The 18515-nt window shown below is 37.6% G+C and overlaps 1 protein-coding gene across 3 annotated transcripts in view; it reads right to left on the bottom strand.

The window, feature by feature from the left end:
* Window positions 1-18515, bottom strand: part of RBPJ (recombination signal binding protein for immunoglobulin kappa J region) — a 58561-nt gene that overhangs the window by 25231 nt on the left and 14815 nt on the right. For 2 of the 3 annotated variants that reach the window (XM_030946802.1, XM_030946804.1), the window contains exon 2: window positions 1112-1150. In XM_030946802.1, coding sequence (XP_030802662.1) covers window positions 1112-1150 — 39 coding nt within the window. Of the gene's footprint in view, window positions 1-1111; window positions 1151-1446; window positions 1468-18515 lie in introns of those variants that run through there. The other variant, XM_030946803.1, reaches the window with a different exon arrangement.

Raw genomic sequence — 18515 nt, 5'->3', positions numbered from 1 at the left:
TTGCATAGTAATTTCTTTTTCTGTTGCTCTTGTTGAAACATAGAAGATACATTCTATTTTTGTTCATTTTTTTTTAAATGAAGGAAGGTAAATTCTATTAATAACTTCAGGGTTATAGTATAGATGCTACTACTTAAGATGGAAAGCAGTTCATTACTTAAAACAGCATCCTCAAATATCCCTGAAGACTGCCACGCCAACAAGTAACCATCATGTTTCTTCAAATACTTGTAAGTCAGTATGGGTCAATTTTGCATTGAAATGAAGTTTAATGATGACAAGCTAACCTAAAACTTATCCAAAAAGGCAGTGAGACAGATATTCACAACACAAAAATGTAAATATTCCCCCCCCCTCCATCATGTGCTAATGATAAGGTATCATTTCATTCAAAACAGAGGCTGTCAGGGTGACAAGAGGCTTCCTCTATCACCACACAAAACTATAAAAACAAATGGCACATCCTTTTCTGCTTTCAAGGAAATAGTAGATTTTAAAGCCAGGAGCTAATTATTATTGGCACAGTTGGTGGCACAGAATAATAAATATTTGCATAGACTGTGTTAAAGCAGTTCAAAAAAAGAAGGTGACTTCTTAACAGTTTGTGGTGTAAATACATCCCTGGCAGGCCAGGAGCAAATCAAGCACTGTACTCCAGGCACCCTAAACACTTTCCAGAATGGATTGACTTGATAGCTCTATTTGATACTCTCTGATTATTTGGGGTTCACCAAAAATTGGTTCAGATCACTCATTGACAACACCGTGTTCAATTCTGGCAGCAGAAAGTGTTGCATGACCTCACTTTGACTCCAGAAACAAATCAGCTCATTCCTGAGGATTTAAAAACAAGCAGATCCACATCCTACAATATAACCTACAATACTGATACATGAAGTCAACACCATTTCTAAAAATGGATTTTGAGTTTCATATTAAAAATAAGCCAGTGTGTTAAAAATTGTACTTCTGCTGATTGCATACATAACTGAAAAGGTTTGATATTTAAAATTCTAGGGTCAGCAACCCACACATTTTTAACCTAATTTTTCTGAGAATGCAAGGGGTAACTTCGGAAAATTGTTAAATACTGAGTTTCTGTAATGCTTACCTTGTGAGCCGTTTCGGTTGAGGTCGCTCTCCAAATTTCCTGAAAAAAAGAAGTAGTTGCTAATTTAAAACAAAAGTGTTTAGACATAATTTTACAGTAAGATACTATCCCAATTTCACAATTCTTGAAGTTGTATTAGAATTTTACATCTTTTCTTTGTAATCTCCTAGATAACATCACTCCTTGCAACAGCTTTTCCCACAACAGCAAAGGTTTTTTTAAATTTGAACACTAAGTTACTTTGTTGAAGTCACATTTGCTCTCAGAATCACTCCTGGAAAGTTCAGACATCACAAGAATGTAAAGAAACAGAAGATCTTTGCCATAGAACTGACCAGCAGTGCCATCAACAAGCAGTTACTGTAAACATACAGAAATTAACAGCCACATCTGTGCTGACAAATAAGTGAATGCTTTCCACCATGACAATTCCTCAAAAATCTGTTTTTCCTTCAGGACTTTTTACAAAAAGGATGACAACATTTTCATACATGCCAGTACAGAATTACAGGAAAAATCTCTCCTATGGAATGCAGCCAAGCTTGATCCATAAATAGCCTGCAATACACTCAAGGTTTTTTCACCATAAAGTGTTTTGAGACAGCTGTAGTTCTTTCAGTGTTTCAACACCATCCTTGAGAGGAAGAATACTCTTTACACTAGGCTAAAACTTTCCACGAAAGTCTTTATTTACATAAGACACCAAATTAACACATGGCAGATACATTTTCATTACCAAAACCACCCTCAAATGACCAAATGGTCAGGTAAAAGATCTGAAAAAAGGAAGGCTGCACCCAGCAATGTACATCTGCTAATCCTGGTGAGGAAGTGCAACCACAAGCTAAAATGATGACAAAGATGGGGGGAAAAAACCCCCAAAAACCCACAATGCAAAACCAAAACAGCAAAAAGACAGGCTTAGTTTAACACCTTTTTGCCTAAAAATAAACAGAGACATAAGAGACTGTGCTTTTACCGCCAGTGTTCATGAATATCTCTATAACACGCCAAGTTCATTTTATAGGCGGGCATAGCTTTCCCCTTTATGTTTCCTGGATAGGGAAAAGAACCCTTTCCTACTATTGTCCTACAAGAGTGTTGGAGGCTCCCTAGGACAAGAATTTGATCATTAAATGATGTGACAAGAAATTCCCCTGTTCACGCAATGGATCTGTCCTGGACTCTACAGCTACTGATGGTGGAATGATTTCATACATTCCAATTTAATTTCTGTAATCCTAGAAATGTACAAATACGTAACTATTATCATTTATATAGCTGAGCTAAACGGCACTCTCCTGACAGGGCAGTGACAACATTCAGCCAATTTTAAAGTTATTTTTCAAGACTTGAGAAATATGTCTTCTAAAATACTGGCAGCCCGCACAGAAGAACTGAATAAATGACATGAAGACAGATTTTCTTTTCAGCTTAAACAATGAAATAAAAATTTATTTTTCCAACCAAACATAAATTCCCTTCATGTTTTACTTTGTTGTTGTTAGTATACAGTTCACTTCTCTGGCTTGCTTTTAATTTTAAAGGAAACAATGAAACCAGAATTCTTGCTGTGAGATTTGTTTTTATACATTTTAAATTTTGAGGTCTACTGGACACAAACTGAATTTATATTTTTCTCTGCGGTATGCATCACTGCATAGACATATCTGTAATGCAGAAAAGGTAACTAGAAAACCCAAACAGCTTTGCAGCTTGGCAAAGTTACATCCTTGTATTTTCAGGATCTGCCTACCTACCTCCCGAGCACACCCGTGCCTCTGATTTTCCCTAGATAACAGTGTGAGGAGGTGTATATCCCAACTCCCCCATACAGCCTGTGTAGTTGCTCTTCTCCCCTGAAGACCCAGGATCATCCTATTTGACAGAGGGTCTGTGAGTCTCTGAGCAGAGAACTGATTGCCTTAAAGCAATACTCTACAAACAACATCCCTATAGATTAGCTCCCTGCTTTTGAGCAGAGCTACTGTCTTTGTTTCAACCCCTCTGCACATTTCAATTCACCACAAAAAAAATGAAGAGGTGCTTATCTTGGAGCAAAGAAGGCATTATGCACACCACACTTACCACTTGTACTGCGGCCAATAGATCCAATCCAAGATGAGGACCTCAGTACACCAGAAACTGCATTAACACAAAAAACCCCTTACAGACAAAACCTCACACTGCCCTAAGGTAACACACACCCTTGCAGATCTGGAGTGCAGCAGATACATTCCCCTTGCACATATACTTAATTACTAAAAAGAGTCTTATTAACAAGAGAGCTACACAACACAGTTGCAATTACTGAAAGAAATAAATTCCATCTTTTCCTTTAGTCAAATCCTGAACATACAGCACAGGAGAAAAGTACCAAAATCCCCATTCTTCAGAATCAGAGCTAAAGCACTGAGTCACTCAGGGCAAACTGATCTGATGCTCAGTGCAGTACCTCCCTAACTCATACACCAGCTTTCCCCAGCCTCCTCCACACAAAATGAAGTTATTTATGTCACTGTAATCAACTTGTGAACACATATAAGTGCTACCCTTAGCACCTTTCAAAGAGATTATGTAAACTGGGTAAACTTTTATTATTCTTTCAATATACACTATAGAGAGGTAGAATAGGAGGAAATTGCATCTTGATATTTACTTTAAGTCTCATGCTCTTTTAAAATTAAATTCAGTGATTCCTCAAAAATGTTGTCTTGACAGACATATGGCTATGTACCATAGCCACGGTGTCAAAGAACAGCCTTTTCCTGCATCAGTACAAAGTCATTTCAAATATCCCATAAATATTCACCTCCCCAGCTCAGCAGCAATAGTTAAAGAAGTTAGTATTCAAAAATGATTAAGAACGAAATAGGAAACGGAAACATCACCATGTCATGGCATTATTCTGCCACACCCTCACAACTCTGAAAACTTGCAGCAGTGGAAAAAAGTTATCTCAGAGTAATAAAAGCTAGCATGGAAGTCAGTATGAATAATCAATAGTTTTTGTATCCAACTGGCTAAAACTCCAGCCTTCAGGGAGAGTATGAGAGAAAAGTGACAAACAGATGCAAAGATCTAAGAGACTGATAAAAGATATGCAATATGTGGAAAGGATATAGTTATTCTCTGCTATCTCACAAACACAAGAATTGGAAATATATCCAACACAAAAAATACAATTTAAAAATATTTTTTTCCTTGCTCTACAAACACAAAACTAAGTTTTAAAACAGTGCTAGAGAATATTGTGGAGGCTGAAAGCAGAAGTAAGCTCAAAAGACTACACAGAAGTCTGATACAAAACTCAATTATATTCTATTAAGTATAATGACCTGTTTTTTACAACCTTGTCCTCAGGAAAAGCTTAAGTATGCTCTACCAGCAGCAAAGAAAATAGCATGAGTTTAAAAAAACCCAAACCAGTTCACATTTACCCTGTCTTTTACATTCTTTCCTTACTCATCCATTACTGATGGCTAGCAGGCATGGATCAGTATATATACTCCTATGAACCAGGTATGTTCCAAAGCAGCAACTGCATTCAGGATGCCAGATTTTCAGTCACACACCAAAACTCAAATACACAAACAAGACACAATTGTTTTTTTAAAAAGTATCACATGTATTTTGTTTAATGGTTCATCTGGTTTCCTTTTTCCATATGTTTGCAAACTGAAGTAGAGATGTGTACTGACAATATAACCTGAAGGACAGAAACTGTCAGCAACTTCTACACAGAAGACTAAGAATATTTTTAAGTTTTCTGATGTTAAGACAGATGAAAATGAAAGAAACACATTCTATCTATGGTTTTGTACTAAATGACATCCACTGCACAAGCTGTGATTGTTGCTATTTCAAACTTTCATATTTGACTGGCATGCTGAAAAATGAGCCAGTTCAGACATTACAAGGTTACCTGTCAGACATGACAGAGACTGCAACACTTTTCTTGTGTACGTTTTCCCTGGATTTCACTGTTCTGGAATTTCTTTATCTATTCAGTATTTCTATTTTTTTTTTCCATCTTGAAAATATGCAGATTGATGAATAACAAAAATGTACAGGAGAGGAAACTAAAAACGTATCATAATTCTATTCTTGCAGAGGTTATTAGACAAGATAAATGTATGTAATTTGAAGTCCTAATTACAGGCTATGTATCACTATATTTGAATGCTCACCAAGTTCCTTTAATTTGCTGAGTTTTGAAAATTTTACTATCCAAGACTAAGTGCTCTTTCAGGTGTCCTGTATTGGACTCTAGACACACAGACATACAGTCAAGTTGCTGTTTCATTCACATCAGGTCAAGCTGTATTCTATTAGTACATCCTAACACACTGTACTGGAAACATGAGTGAGAGCATTAGCCACACCATAACCACTTGCTACTGGAGCAAGTTATACTTGTCCTAATAATTCTTTTCCCAGTCCTGTTTTTTTTTTCCAACCACCAGTTAGTATTCTATTATTTCCTGTATTTTGTTTTCTGATGCTTTGTATAAATTAATTTCACTCCCATACTTTGCACTGTAGGCATAACTCTTTCTTCAATATCATGTCCCAAATAATTCTTTTCATAAAGCAAGTCCCAGTTTGCCATTTAAAATGCATTTCCCCATTCACAGAAATGTGAGGAAGGAAACATAGTCCTTCTCCTTTTATCTCTTTACTGCCCTTCAACTAAGTATGGAAGTTAAGAAGTAAAGTAATACTAATCTTGTCAGTACAGTAGGTAGTTTTATTCAAACTTTTAAAATTCTCAGGTTAGGTAAACACATGGCACAATATACCGATAAGGTTCAAGTGTCTTCAGACAATACATAATGTGAAATCCTATTCCTAGCTCAGATACAATATGCACTACAATTTTCTACAGCTGCAGGAATAAGAATTTTCACTGTTTTCAGCATCTATCAGTTAATTGTATGCCTTTACTAAACTTGCCATACTTCTTTTGTTATATAGTCTTATTTTCTGGACATAAATGATCTGGCTCATTTTTTTTTTTATTCAATGGTTCTATGTGTCAAGTGAACTTTGGATGGAAAAATAAATAAATGAAAATTACTGTAACAGTTCTGTCATTTGCAAGAAAAAGAATTATGAAAAAAAATCTCTACAAAAATCACATGCTATCCTATCTTCAACTCTGGCTGAAGATCTATGATCACTGAACAGCTCTAGCATCCTCCTGCCTGGAATATCAACTGCAAATTTTTCCAGTACTGGTCTTCAGCCAAGAACATCATTTTAACAGTCCCTGAGAAAGACCATTCACCTTCATGTGCTGAGCACAGAAGCCTTAAAAAATATTTCCACAACACACAAATAGAGACAAACTTCGGCAATTAGGTATTGTATCTTCACTTGGCCTATGGATTGACACAATTTTTGGCATCTAGTCAGAATAGCATGGATCTTTCTGTAAATTGTCTCCAGAGAAGCAAAATGCAAAAGGGAGTTGTCAAATCCAACTACATCAGAAACAACAGCTGAGCAGAAAGCAAGTGTGTTGGAGAGGCCAACATGGGGGAGCAGCAGAAACAGTGTGGACTAGGAATGGGAAGACATGAGCTGCAAACTAAGACTTGCTAAATGAAAAACACGGACCTGAGACCACTATGGGAAATGGGGCACCAGAAAAATCTGTGGCAAGGCAAAACATTTGAATTTAACTTCAGGATATACACAGTGCAGTAAAAATACACTAGTTACTGTTTTCTGTGTCCTTTTTTTCTTGTGACAGAAGTTTCCCTGGTGTCTTAAACATTTCAACGCTGAAAATAAAAGTAAATACTTTCCTTACCCTGAAGAATCCAAAAGCACTGTATCAAAAACCAGGCTGCCCAGAAAGCTGCTAGATGCCCTATCTTTGGAAACATTCATTGGACAGGGTTTCTGAGCAACCTGATCTGACTGAAGACATCCCTGCTTGTTGCAGAGTATTTGGACTCCATGACCTTTAGAGGGTCCTTTCAAAACAAATATCCATGTGTTGAGATCTCTATTTCCTTTCTGCCTTACACAAGTATAAACAGATCATGCGGTGCTTTGCTGCTCATAGGTCACTAAATGATCCAGGTGCTTATTTCCCCCTCACCATCAGATGGGTGAAGACAAAAACATGAATAAAGAGCAAGAAAACTTACGTGTTGACATCATATAATTGTTTAACATAGAAAGCAGAAGTGGAAGTAGAGAAAAACAAGTGAAACGGGTCACTCACCACCACCCATGATCGATACCAAGCAACTTCCTAAGCAAAAGCTGGGTAACCTCTCTAAATCCCACTGCACTTCAGTTTATTGCTGAGCATGACATTATATGGCATGGAATATCTCTTCAGTTGGTTTGCCTGATTGTATGCCTCCCAGAACCCTGTACCCCTCAGTCACTGTGGGGGACAGACAGCAGGCAGAGTGAAAAAGAGAGAAGGCCTTGATGCTGTGCCAACACTGTTCAGAAAGAGCTGAAATATCAGGGTGTTATCAACACTGTTCTGGTCACCAAGAACATGGCACCATAACAGCTGCTAGGAAGAAAATTAACTCTGTCCCAGCCACACCCAGACAATGAGAAAATAAAATTGCATGCTTTCTGCATGGGAAACAAATGCCAGATTTTGAGGAGGCACAGAGTGCCCGTTCATTGGAGAAGTTTCACCCCCAAATACCTGACTGCAAGATCATTTCCAGCTGGACCTACTCACTTGCTGGTGCTTCTGACTGATGCAGCAAAGGCCTAACATCACTCCTGAACAGTAAACTCAATTCTTTCTTAGTCCTGTTATATCACAGTATTTGCTGCAGAACATATTAGAAGAACTCTTTAATAGGCTACAAGAGATGACTATAATACCTCAGTATGGACTTTGGAAAAAGTCCCCAGACAAATGTCACAAAGAAACTGGCCTGGACAGAACTTACCTCACACTTTTCAGTTCAGTGGTTTCAGTTCCATCTCCCAGAGCACAAATGTCTCAACATTGTGATAAGTAAGATATGGCAATCACTAATTTAAGACAGTAAAAGACCCAGAGTATTAAACATAGAAATTAAATACAGAATAGAGTGATCAAGGAAATTTTTTACTTTCTTAGAGGAGATCCAAGGGAAACAATGCTTGAAACAGGAGGAGTCCAATAAAAAAACTCCAGATTTTTATATAGTCTTTGGCAATGTCTCAGACTACATTATGAATTCAGAAATAAAGAAAGCAAGAAAATCCACCTTCTGCTCTCCAACAATATGAAGTGACAAAGAAGTCTGGTGAGAGGCTGAAGTCCCAACACTTCTAATACCTATCAAACAGCTGGTATCCCACAAACCATTACGTGTGAGAGGATTGGGGAAGAAGAAATGCTGCCATTTCAACTACTCTTACGTGCATTTCAGCCAGGAGTGCAGCAAAAGAAATTCCTGTGCTTCACTTAACCCCAGTTCTAAAAACAGTGTCAATGTCAGGTGCAACCTTTTCCTAGACTCTTACAATGTAACTTGCGAACAAACAACAAGAGTTTGTGACTTAACAGTCAGACAAAAGCCTTTTAAGGAAAGAAATTAAAATAAGAGAAGTAATTTACAGGTATTTTTTCTATCATTCTCCCTCAGCGTTAAAGTAACTGCTATATATCTGGAAAGCTAGAAAGTCTGTCATGTGTTTGTTGAGCTCTTCGCACCAGACAACCAGATCCTTGTTGTAACAGGCTCTATTATTTTCTACCGTGAGAAATGAAAATACTTTTCAAAGAATTAATTTCAAGTTACTTGTGATCTGTTACCACAAACTCACTATACTACAAGCTCACCAGTATGGGATCTCAAGGGTTTTCTTGGCCTACTGAGGTTATCTTAGATCCAGGAAAGTGAAGTACTCAGGTTTCCATTCAAAGTTTGAGGATCAATATAAAATATTCCTTTTCAGCCACTAACACAGACATCATCATCTGAGAAAAGCGGAAAGATGGATTTAAGTAGCACACTGGGACTTTATTTTCTCTTTTTCTTTTAATTGTCTATCCTCTGCCTATTTCCAGCTTCAGTTTGCTTATCATGGACAAATTAGTGAATAACTGAAGAAGCACTGAAGAAAGTTCATATTTATGGACTTTTAAAATGCATGAAATTATCAAAGCTAACATATGCCACAGTGCCCATGTACAGGGCACACTCATTAACTCTCAGGAGTGATCCCTTAATCTGGCATTTGCTAGAAACACTTCCTTTGGATTGAACAGCATAGCACAACTTATATGGGAAGACTCAGCCATTCCACATCAGACTTGTTTTGGTTTCGCAGATTTCTACATTTAGGATAACATGTTACATCAACTGCAAAAGCAAGTGTACATTTTAAAACACAGGATATTCTGTCAATATAGGTATACTTTTCTGTGCACAGATTTCGGTGAAGACAAAATGTAAATGCTGAAAATATTTCCGTGCATTCACCTACACAGCCATAGTCTATTACAAACATTTTAGAACACAACTCAAGAGCGAAATGATCATGTGTAACTAGAAAACATTTTCCCATCTGGTGGTTTCACAAACCCGAAGAGGAATTCCTATGTATTGGAAAAAAGGGCCATTTATGATCCAGCATGAGCTGGCATATAAAGACTACCACATTTCTCACAGTGGTTGGATCCACAGCACTTAAACATGTTTCCTCTAAGAGACAGCTGCTAGATTTGATTTCTGTAAGTGCATCTTATTCCACACTGATATCCTTTATTTTTAAATGAAACTGAAAATAGCACACTGTTATGACATATCAATGCTAAAAATGCAGAGCTCAAAAAAGTGGTGATCTACAGGTTTTACACAGGATTAAAAGGCCAAAACACCTCAAGGACACAATTTCTAAGAGATTAATGCAAAACACATATAATTGTACATAAGAATTCAGTTAACATGGAAGAAAACACAAGCAATTACCTATGCTCAAACTGAAGATTTCACACTGATCTTCTCCATGGATGAAGATATTAAATAAATGAACCATACCAGTGGCTAAAAAAAACCATCAGAAGGAAAATTTTATCTTCTCCAAAACAAAATGGGTTCAATATACACAAGTCTGATTATGGGAAACAAACAGTTGTATTACCAGTAACGTCCAGCACTAAACAACCTCCACATTGGAAACAAACTAAAGCACTAAAATAAACTAGCTAATATTGTCAAAAGAAAGGACAGATGACAAGGAAGTAATTGTTACCACTCTATACTCCACAGCCTACAGTTCATTCTTCACAACACTTCTCAGGCAATTCCCCCTCCATGTCCCACAAGCTTTTTGGGGTTTTGCCCTCCACTGATTTTTGTAGGTTGCTGTAGCTTAATGCCATACAGTCTAATGTGCCCCAGCATACCCTGTATTCCTAACTGTCTGCATAGCATCATAGGGTAAGGAGTCTTTAAATCCTTAGACTACTCACACCCTAAATACTCCATTGTCTTGTTCTAAAATACCACACAGCTGAGGTACAGAAACTGCTGAAGAAATGCCACCTATCTCCCCCTGCTGCTCCCTCTAGACACAACTATGTCCATAAGTGTGATCCTCCCAAGGCTGATGAAGTCAACAGACTGACTGACAGCTTCCAGTTCACCCATCCCAGGCTGGTTCATCCTTCAGGATGAACAAACACACTCTAACAGAGTCACACGCAGCCATCAACTCACTCTCACTTTTGCCTGCCAGCAGCACTTTGGCCCTGATTCTCATCAGGGTGTCTACTGTAATAAATATTGCTATAAAGACTTTGTCCTGAAGGTTAGAGTTGAATTAAAAGCTAACCCATTTTTAAAAATAAATACAGTTTTCATATTCACATACAAAGAACCTATCTCAGCCAACTTGCTTTGAAACACTATTGACACAAGGTACTCTCTTTCTTATCCATCCTACAAAAGGAGATCTAATTAATTAAAACCACACCAATCAAGAACATCTAACAGACAAGAACAATAGATTTCTACTACTCCTGAAGTCCCTTTCTCCTCTGTAAAGAGTCAGTGATGGGTGGTCCAACTGCACTGTGACTCTTTGGAAGCAGGGGGCACAGCAGCCCCTGAAATCACAAAAACAGTTTTTTTATCAATACACAAAACATTCCCCCTCTTCAACAACAACAACAAAAAAAAACCCACCTGCTCCAGGGTGAATGCCACCAACCAAGCACTATCACATCTTTGTACTGCATGATTCTGTCCTGCCCCCAACTATACCTAAAGAATTTAAGTCCCCCTAGTCAGGGAGCATGTTATGTGTCTGAAACAAGTCTTCTACTCTACAGCTCTGTACACACTTTTGGCACTGTATCAAATAATACTGACAAAAATACAACAGAAAAAGCTCTGCTTCACTTAGTCACACCCTCTCACTGCAAGTCACTGGTTCAATTAGAAACTCCCTCTCCCTTTTCTGACCTGCTTTCATCCTCCCACACTGCTCTCATTATTGTCCTTTCTTTTCCAATCCCCATAAAATCACAGAACCACAGCTGCAATTTAAATAAAAGCTTGCACTGTATCAGCAAGCAGGCTCACTTTTTAACAGCTTAGAGAAAGTAAACAAATTCACTTCTTTATAGCAGTCTACCTAGATATGGAAAAAAGCTCTATGCAGTAATCAGTACACTTGTATATGACTCTAAAAGTCAAAGGTCTTGTCCAAACAGGACATAATTTTAATCAAGACAGCATTCACACAACTTTGCCACACTAAGTGAGGTAAGGAAGTCAGTAATTATAGCTTGTTTAATGAGGAAGTGCCAAAACATACACCTGGAGATGTGATTTCCCTGTTTTTGCTTTTAGCTGTAGGTACCTACAGCAGGGAGCTAGCAATCCAAAGATCTCAGTATACTAAAGAACTTAGATACTATCAACTTAAAGGATAAAGCCACTAAAATGTTGGAGTGGTGTAGAATGTAAGAAACATAGTAAAACATTAGTCAATTTATTATGATTCCTTTACACCCACATGCTGTTATTTCTTTTTTATTAATTGCCTAATAACATTGGCTCAAATATTTAGTGGAAACTGTAAACTTGGACACACATACCTTAGCAACTGACCAAGTTATTAGCTTGAAAAATCAGCATGCCAACAGAATCCCAGTCCCTAAAACACAGTATAATCTGGCTCAGCTATTGTAACTGCACAGGGAATGTGCTCATTAGTTTTATCTTCATCCATTCAAACCAAAAGAGAGTGGACACTTGGAAAAGGGAAAACACCTGCACATTCAGTTCACAAAACTGACTATTAAAGTAATGGCAATACATAAAATCAGCCTGAAGCATGATTCTACACAAAACATCCCACAGTCAGAGCTTCCATTGACAATGACTTTGCCCACCTTATGATTACTAGAACTCTTCTGTCCATCTGACACAGCAGATTTTCCTTGGGATCTCACTTTGCACATCACCTTTGAATACATACTTTACAAGCAATCTTGACTCTTATTGCCTAAGAAAGTGATTATATATCCCCTACTAAACCATAATTTAAGTGTCAGCAAGTCCTTAAAAACAAGCAGTTACCTATTAAAAAATTAAATTTCTATATATGGCAAGAACAGAGCTCTTGAGCACCAAATCAGTGCTTTTTAGAGTTACTACTGGCCATAACTGCAAGTAAGATTTAGTCTGAAGAAATTTTTTTAGAAGCATGAGGGAAAAACTACTAAGTGACTGATTATTATCTCTGTTGCCTGATTATTTGGAAAAAAGTCACAAATTAGAAATAACAGGAGAATTTTTCAACCACTTTCCTGCCAATATAGGAACCCAGCACTATAGTACCTAAGGATTTGTTCAACCTTCATTTCAGTAACTGAATGTCTGCAGTGGTCAAAGAACAGTTTCTCCTCTGTAAATACAATTTCCATCCTTAACTAGAAGATAAGCAGATATTCTGTGCAGAAGATAATTTTTTAAAAAGTGAATAAAAGGAAGGAAAAAAGTTAAGGTTCATTGTTTTCTCTGAACCACCACCACCACCATTCACTGTAATACCAAAAATAAAGTTGTGAATGATTTTATAAGGAAGTGGTAAGGAACCGTATTAAATTTGCAAAGGCAGAAGATTCTCAAAAAGCCAGACTAACCTCACTAACCATAAAGGTAAATAGGTATTTCTTTGGAACACCTCTTTAGGAGATAACAGGTTCTTGATGGGTACAGTCATTGGTCAGCTTCAAAATCTCTAACCACCACTCTAATAGAGTAATAGGATAATCACTCTTCCATGTCCTTTTCCTTACCCTATACCCTCATAAACAAAGGAGCTTTATTGCTACAGCAACTGCTTCCTATGAGCAGAAAAACAAGGAGAATGGCCTAATCTGTCTCTAAGGGGCTTACTGTCCCTGCTCCAAGCTCCTCAACTCACTTGCCCTGCACCACCTGCAGTGCTCAACCTTCAAAAGGAGCTAACTCAGTCCATCAATCTGGCACACCACTAATACATGGGGAAGCAGGAGACAGGGAAACCAGTCATGTTGGTTGCAGAAAGCTGTTTGGTCACCTCAGCAAACTCAACTTCAACAGAAGCCAAAAAAGATTACAGGAGCAGCTAAGCAAGCCTGTAACTCTCATGGGAAAGAACTATAACACAAGAAAACACACAGAGGAGTCCATTAAGGAAAATGACTTGCAAAATGCAAGACTTAAGCAAAATTAAAAAATCTCACCAAGAGACTAACATCCTTAGTCAAAGTTTATCTTAGGGTACCTACAAGACTCTCAGCCCAAGTGCAGTCAGAACTTAATACAAAATGACAGCAAAGTAAACTGACATCTCTAAGGTTTAAGCAGAGCAACTCTGACAAGTCTTGCTGACAGTTTAAGTCACCTCTGTCGCAAATGCCTTTCCCACCTCACTGCTAGGTCAGGGCAAGCAAACGTGCCTGTATCCCAGCTGCTCCAGTTCACAGTTGGACTGTGGCTTCAGAGGCAGCTGAGCTGATTTGTCACTGCCAAACAGGTCTTGCCTCCCAGCTTCCCCCAGCTGCACTGACCTACCCTCTAACACCAATTTCAGCACTTGTCAGACCTTTCCAAAGATAATTCAAATCAGTAATCCAGAAAATAACCTGTATTTCTGGGGAGGCCAGAGATGGAAAGGGGAAAGGCTTCATTGATTCAATCACAAAGCCAGTGAATGCCAGCACCACCTCACTGCAATCAACAGGCACACTGAGGAGAATGTGACCACCTACTGTGGTAGCAGGGCACTGTTAGAAACCTGGTACACCCCCACCTTCAATTTAGACCCATTTATTATTATTGTAAACACTGAAAATAATGTTAAAAATAATAACAATAATAGCAAAAGGCCAACAAAAACCAGTTCATACACTCCCTCAACTGGTCTTGTTTTAGGAAGTGTAAGCTCTGACAGCAATGCCCAGCCTTCCAAAGCAAGTTTCAAGAGCCATTTTTAAGTATCTTTACTGTATTCTCACACTTCTAAAACACACCTCTAAGAAATGGAGACAATTCCCTATCATCTCCCTCCTCTGGCAACTCAGTCACTTTCAGTCAACTTTTTTATGCAATATAATTTCTTTTTTTAAACACAGTGTCATTACAGTATGTACCCTCTCCTTTCATTCCCTTTCTTCCTCCAACTTCTATACTGTAAGCCTTCAAAATGCAATATGGAAGCAGCTCCTTATAGTCAACAAAAGTACACTGCTAGAGTTCTATAAGCTTATTCCTCTGAACTGTGCCTCACCCACTGATCCTAGACTTGTAAAACAATTCAAAAATTGTATCAGCACGCAAGCAGAGAATAGATTATCAGCACCTAAGCAGGCTGCCGTGCCAACAGTAATTTTTAAATTGGTAAATAAAATTTATCTCCTCAGTAGATTAAAATGACACAAAACCTGTGCATACATAAACCTTTTAACAAAGCTGTGTTTGGCACCAACCGGTGTTACAAAATTATAGGGTTTCCTAGATATCAGATGTTTTCTTGCATCACCCAGGAATTACATGGTTACACTAACATTAACTGGGTGCAGCTGTAAAATGAGCTGTCAGTATCCTAGAATTAATCAATCTCAAGTGTATTGTTCCGTAATTAAGCTTATGAACACATCATCCCATGAATATAAAAACAGCAGCAATAAACACATCCCAGAAAAGAATGAGAATTAGAAGGCTCTTTTCCAACTTTCTAAGACAACTAAATCAGTTGGAGGCCTTCTCCACTGTTGGGCCTTTTCCCTGTGATTGTGCTGAAGGTCTCTAACTGGAAAACATTTAATATAAGCAAATTATTTTTAAATCTTTAAAGTCACATGACTTGCACAGAAAGCAAAATTAGGTAATATTCCATCTACAGTTTACAAACCTGTGTTTTAAGAAAAACAGTTGTTTTAAAAGATTCAAAAGCTTTGGACTTTTTGTCACTGTTGAATTAATTTACAGTTAAATTCTTAGTTTCTAAGACATTAAATTATACTGCAGCTACAGCCCCAGCAATAATTAATAGAGCATTCCAACACAGGAAAGACAGAAATTCATCCTGCCATTTTAAAAATCCTTGAAGGAGAGAGGTGAAAATAGGTAAGTACAACAAAAACCATATTCCTGTTTAAATTTTATAAGCTAGAAGCTCCTTCTAATTATTGCTAGTTCTAACTGTAAAACGAAAATATTTGGAAACAAATTGCAAAGAGGAATATAATCTCCACATGCCTACCATCGAACATGATAATACTTTTAACAACTGTTATGGTAACTGGGTCAATGATCCCTGTACAAGATAATTAAACAGACAACTGCAATAATAAACTTCTACTCCTCCTTATCACAGTACATTTACAATAACCATATGAAAAGATTAGATTACATGGCTGGAATGTCAGCAAGCTAACACCTTATCATCCTTTTTTCTGGTATTACAGTATTACAGGTCTCTTACACAGTCACACACGCTCCTGTTGTGCCCTAACAGCTTTTATGCAGCATTTTTCATAAGAAAAAAACCCGAAGAGCACAAATGCATAGCAGTTATTATTGTCCATTTTTTTAAATGGAAATTGTGTGAATCATACTTAATTCAAGGAGGCTTGCTTTTCGGGTTTGTCAAGTTTAAACTCCACACAGATGCAAATTACTGGTAAAACTTCTCCCTGCATCTTAATGAGGTACACTATAAACCATGAAGCCAATTTGAAAACAAGAATGTTTTTCTGAGACAAACTTTACTTAATGTAGGTATTCTAAATATTTAAGGAACCAGTAGTTTTTTTAAAAAATGTACCCAACAGCACTTAACTTCTGCATGATCTTGAACCTGTGACTGCTACAACTCGAGTTTCCCAGAATAATGCCTGTGCTGGCACAATTTTTTTGCAAGGATTTTACAGCATGAAAAGCGTGCCTAAGCACTCTTGTGAAGGCTCCCAACTGCTGAGCTCTGAACCCAACCTCTTTTCAAAACATTGTCTCATCCTTCCAAGAACATTCAGGCCAGAAGGGAATGTAAATTGTCAGAAGTGTCTTGAAGCACTAAACAACCAAATCTGTCATTTCAGTTAGCAGCTACCAACCCTGTCAAGTGTAAACCAACACAGGACTACCAAGTATGTAGTATGTGAAACATGCCAGTCTATAGAGACATCTCCTTCCTGAAATTTCTGCCCACTGCTGCCTCAACAGGGCAGTCTGACCTCTCCAAAGCAGAAGAAAAAATTGACAAATGCAATCACTGAAGTTCAACAATCAGATAGATAACCTGAGCTATAGAATGAAAATATGCAGATGGCCATGCAGCCTAGATAAATGAAGAAAAAAATCTCATCCAAAAAAAATCAAGAGATAACCTATATTAGAAGTTACCACTTAGAATTCACCATTTTAGAGAAAGGTATCTTTTCTTCAAGGCATGAATGCATTCTGAAAAATATGGCACACTCTGTCCACAGAGCAGGCTTAGTACTGTATTATTACAATTAATAAATTGATTAGCCACCCTTGCAGTAACTTAGGAGCCCATAAATCTGTTTTAACTAAGTTTAAAAAGAAGAAACGAGCTTTTAAAGAAAATTAAGTTGCTATGAGTTTTATGAAAACTGGAAGCTGGATAGACATTGCCAATGTCACCAAAAAAGACACAGCAATTTGGAAATTACTGTTTCACAGCTGATCACTTTGCATATGCCATTTGGCTAGACAGTAAGCTTATGCCTTAGATATATTAGCACTACACTTTGTCCATTAGGGATGAAGGAGTTTGTGGTATTGTTCCATAAACTTTCCTCACCATACTAGGCACAAGTGTACAGGATACAGAAATTCTTTAGTCCTACCATTTATAGAACAACTTAAGAGGCTAAAAACCCACAACACTGTCACATGACAAGAGAACATACACAAAATGCAGTCTAAACAAATGAAGGAAATTCAGTATACAACAAGTTTTAAAGTGCTTAAATTATCTTATATAGTTGTGCAAAAGATTAAATACTGTGAAAACAGCATTCATATTGAATACAGTATGTTATCTACATACTGCTCACCTAGGCATAAGAAATAGAGAAACCATTTGCTCTGTAGTCAGACTGTAAACAGAGCATGTCCAGAACTTCTAGTGACAGTAACACATTTATGAAATACAACTTAACTGTCGAGTTACAAACAATTTTAGGGCCCCTGCCTTAAGTGGACTTTTAAACAAAAAAAGCCCATGAATTGCATACTGAATTTATTTATAACTATAAACCTCTTGGAACAGGTATCAAAGTTATGTTATATTTACTAGCCTGAAAAAAGCCTAATAAAACGTTCTGGCAAGTTAAAGATAAACACCAGAGAAGTGTAGCACTGTGTAAATTTTTTTATTTCCCCATGGTTCACAGGTTGTTGTAATAATTTGGTGTGCCAAGTTAGCTATCACATTTGCTATGACAGTGTCTAGCTCTCCAGACAGATGGCATTGCCATGGGTAGGGGAAGGACTGCTGGACTACTTGTGTGACAAGAAAGGTACTGGGAGAAGTGAAACGTGAGCCACAGGTTTGGAAGCCTGAGGTATTTTTCACTTCTGTTTTTTATCTTTCCATACACACAGGAAACTCCCTTGAGGGGGGAGAAAGAACAACTTCCCTACAGCTAAATAAAAGAACACAAGTAAAACAGAGAAGCCACTCAATGTTTCTGTATCCCAATAAATAAAAACATAAAGAATCAGATAAAAACTTCTAACACTGAGCTAACAAAATCTACTTTTCCCACCTCCAAAATTTCTTCAATGTCTTTGCAGCAGTAGAAAATTCAAGAGATGACTGCCTCCACACACATATACATACATCATTATCTACCCTCAGAGAGTTCATTCTGTTCCCCAGCCCCAGACCAGCA

The sequence above is a fragment of the Camarhynchus parvulus genome, chromosome 4 (assembly GCF_901933205.1).
Source record: "Camarhynchus parvulus chromosome 4, STF_HiC, whole genome shotgun sequence".
NCBI lineage: Eukaryota > Metazoa > Chordata > Aves > Passeriformes > Thraupidae > Camarhynchus > Camarhynchus parvulus.
The sequence above is the reverse complement of the archived record's forward strand: the minus strand, read 5'-3'. Positions and strand labels throughout refer to the sequence as shown.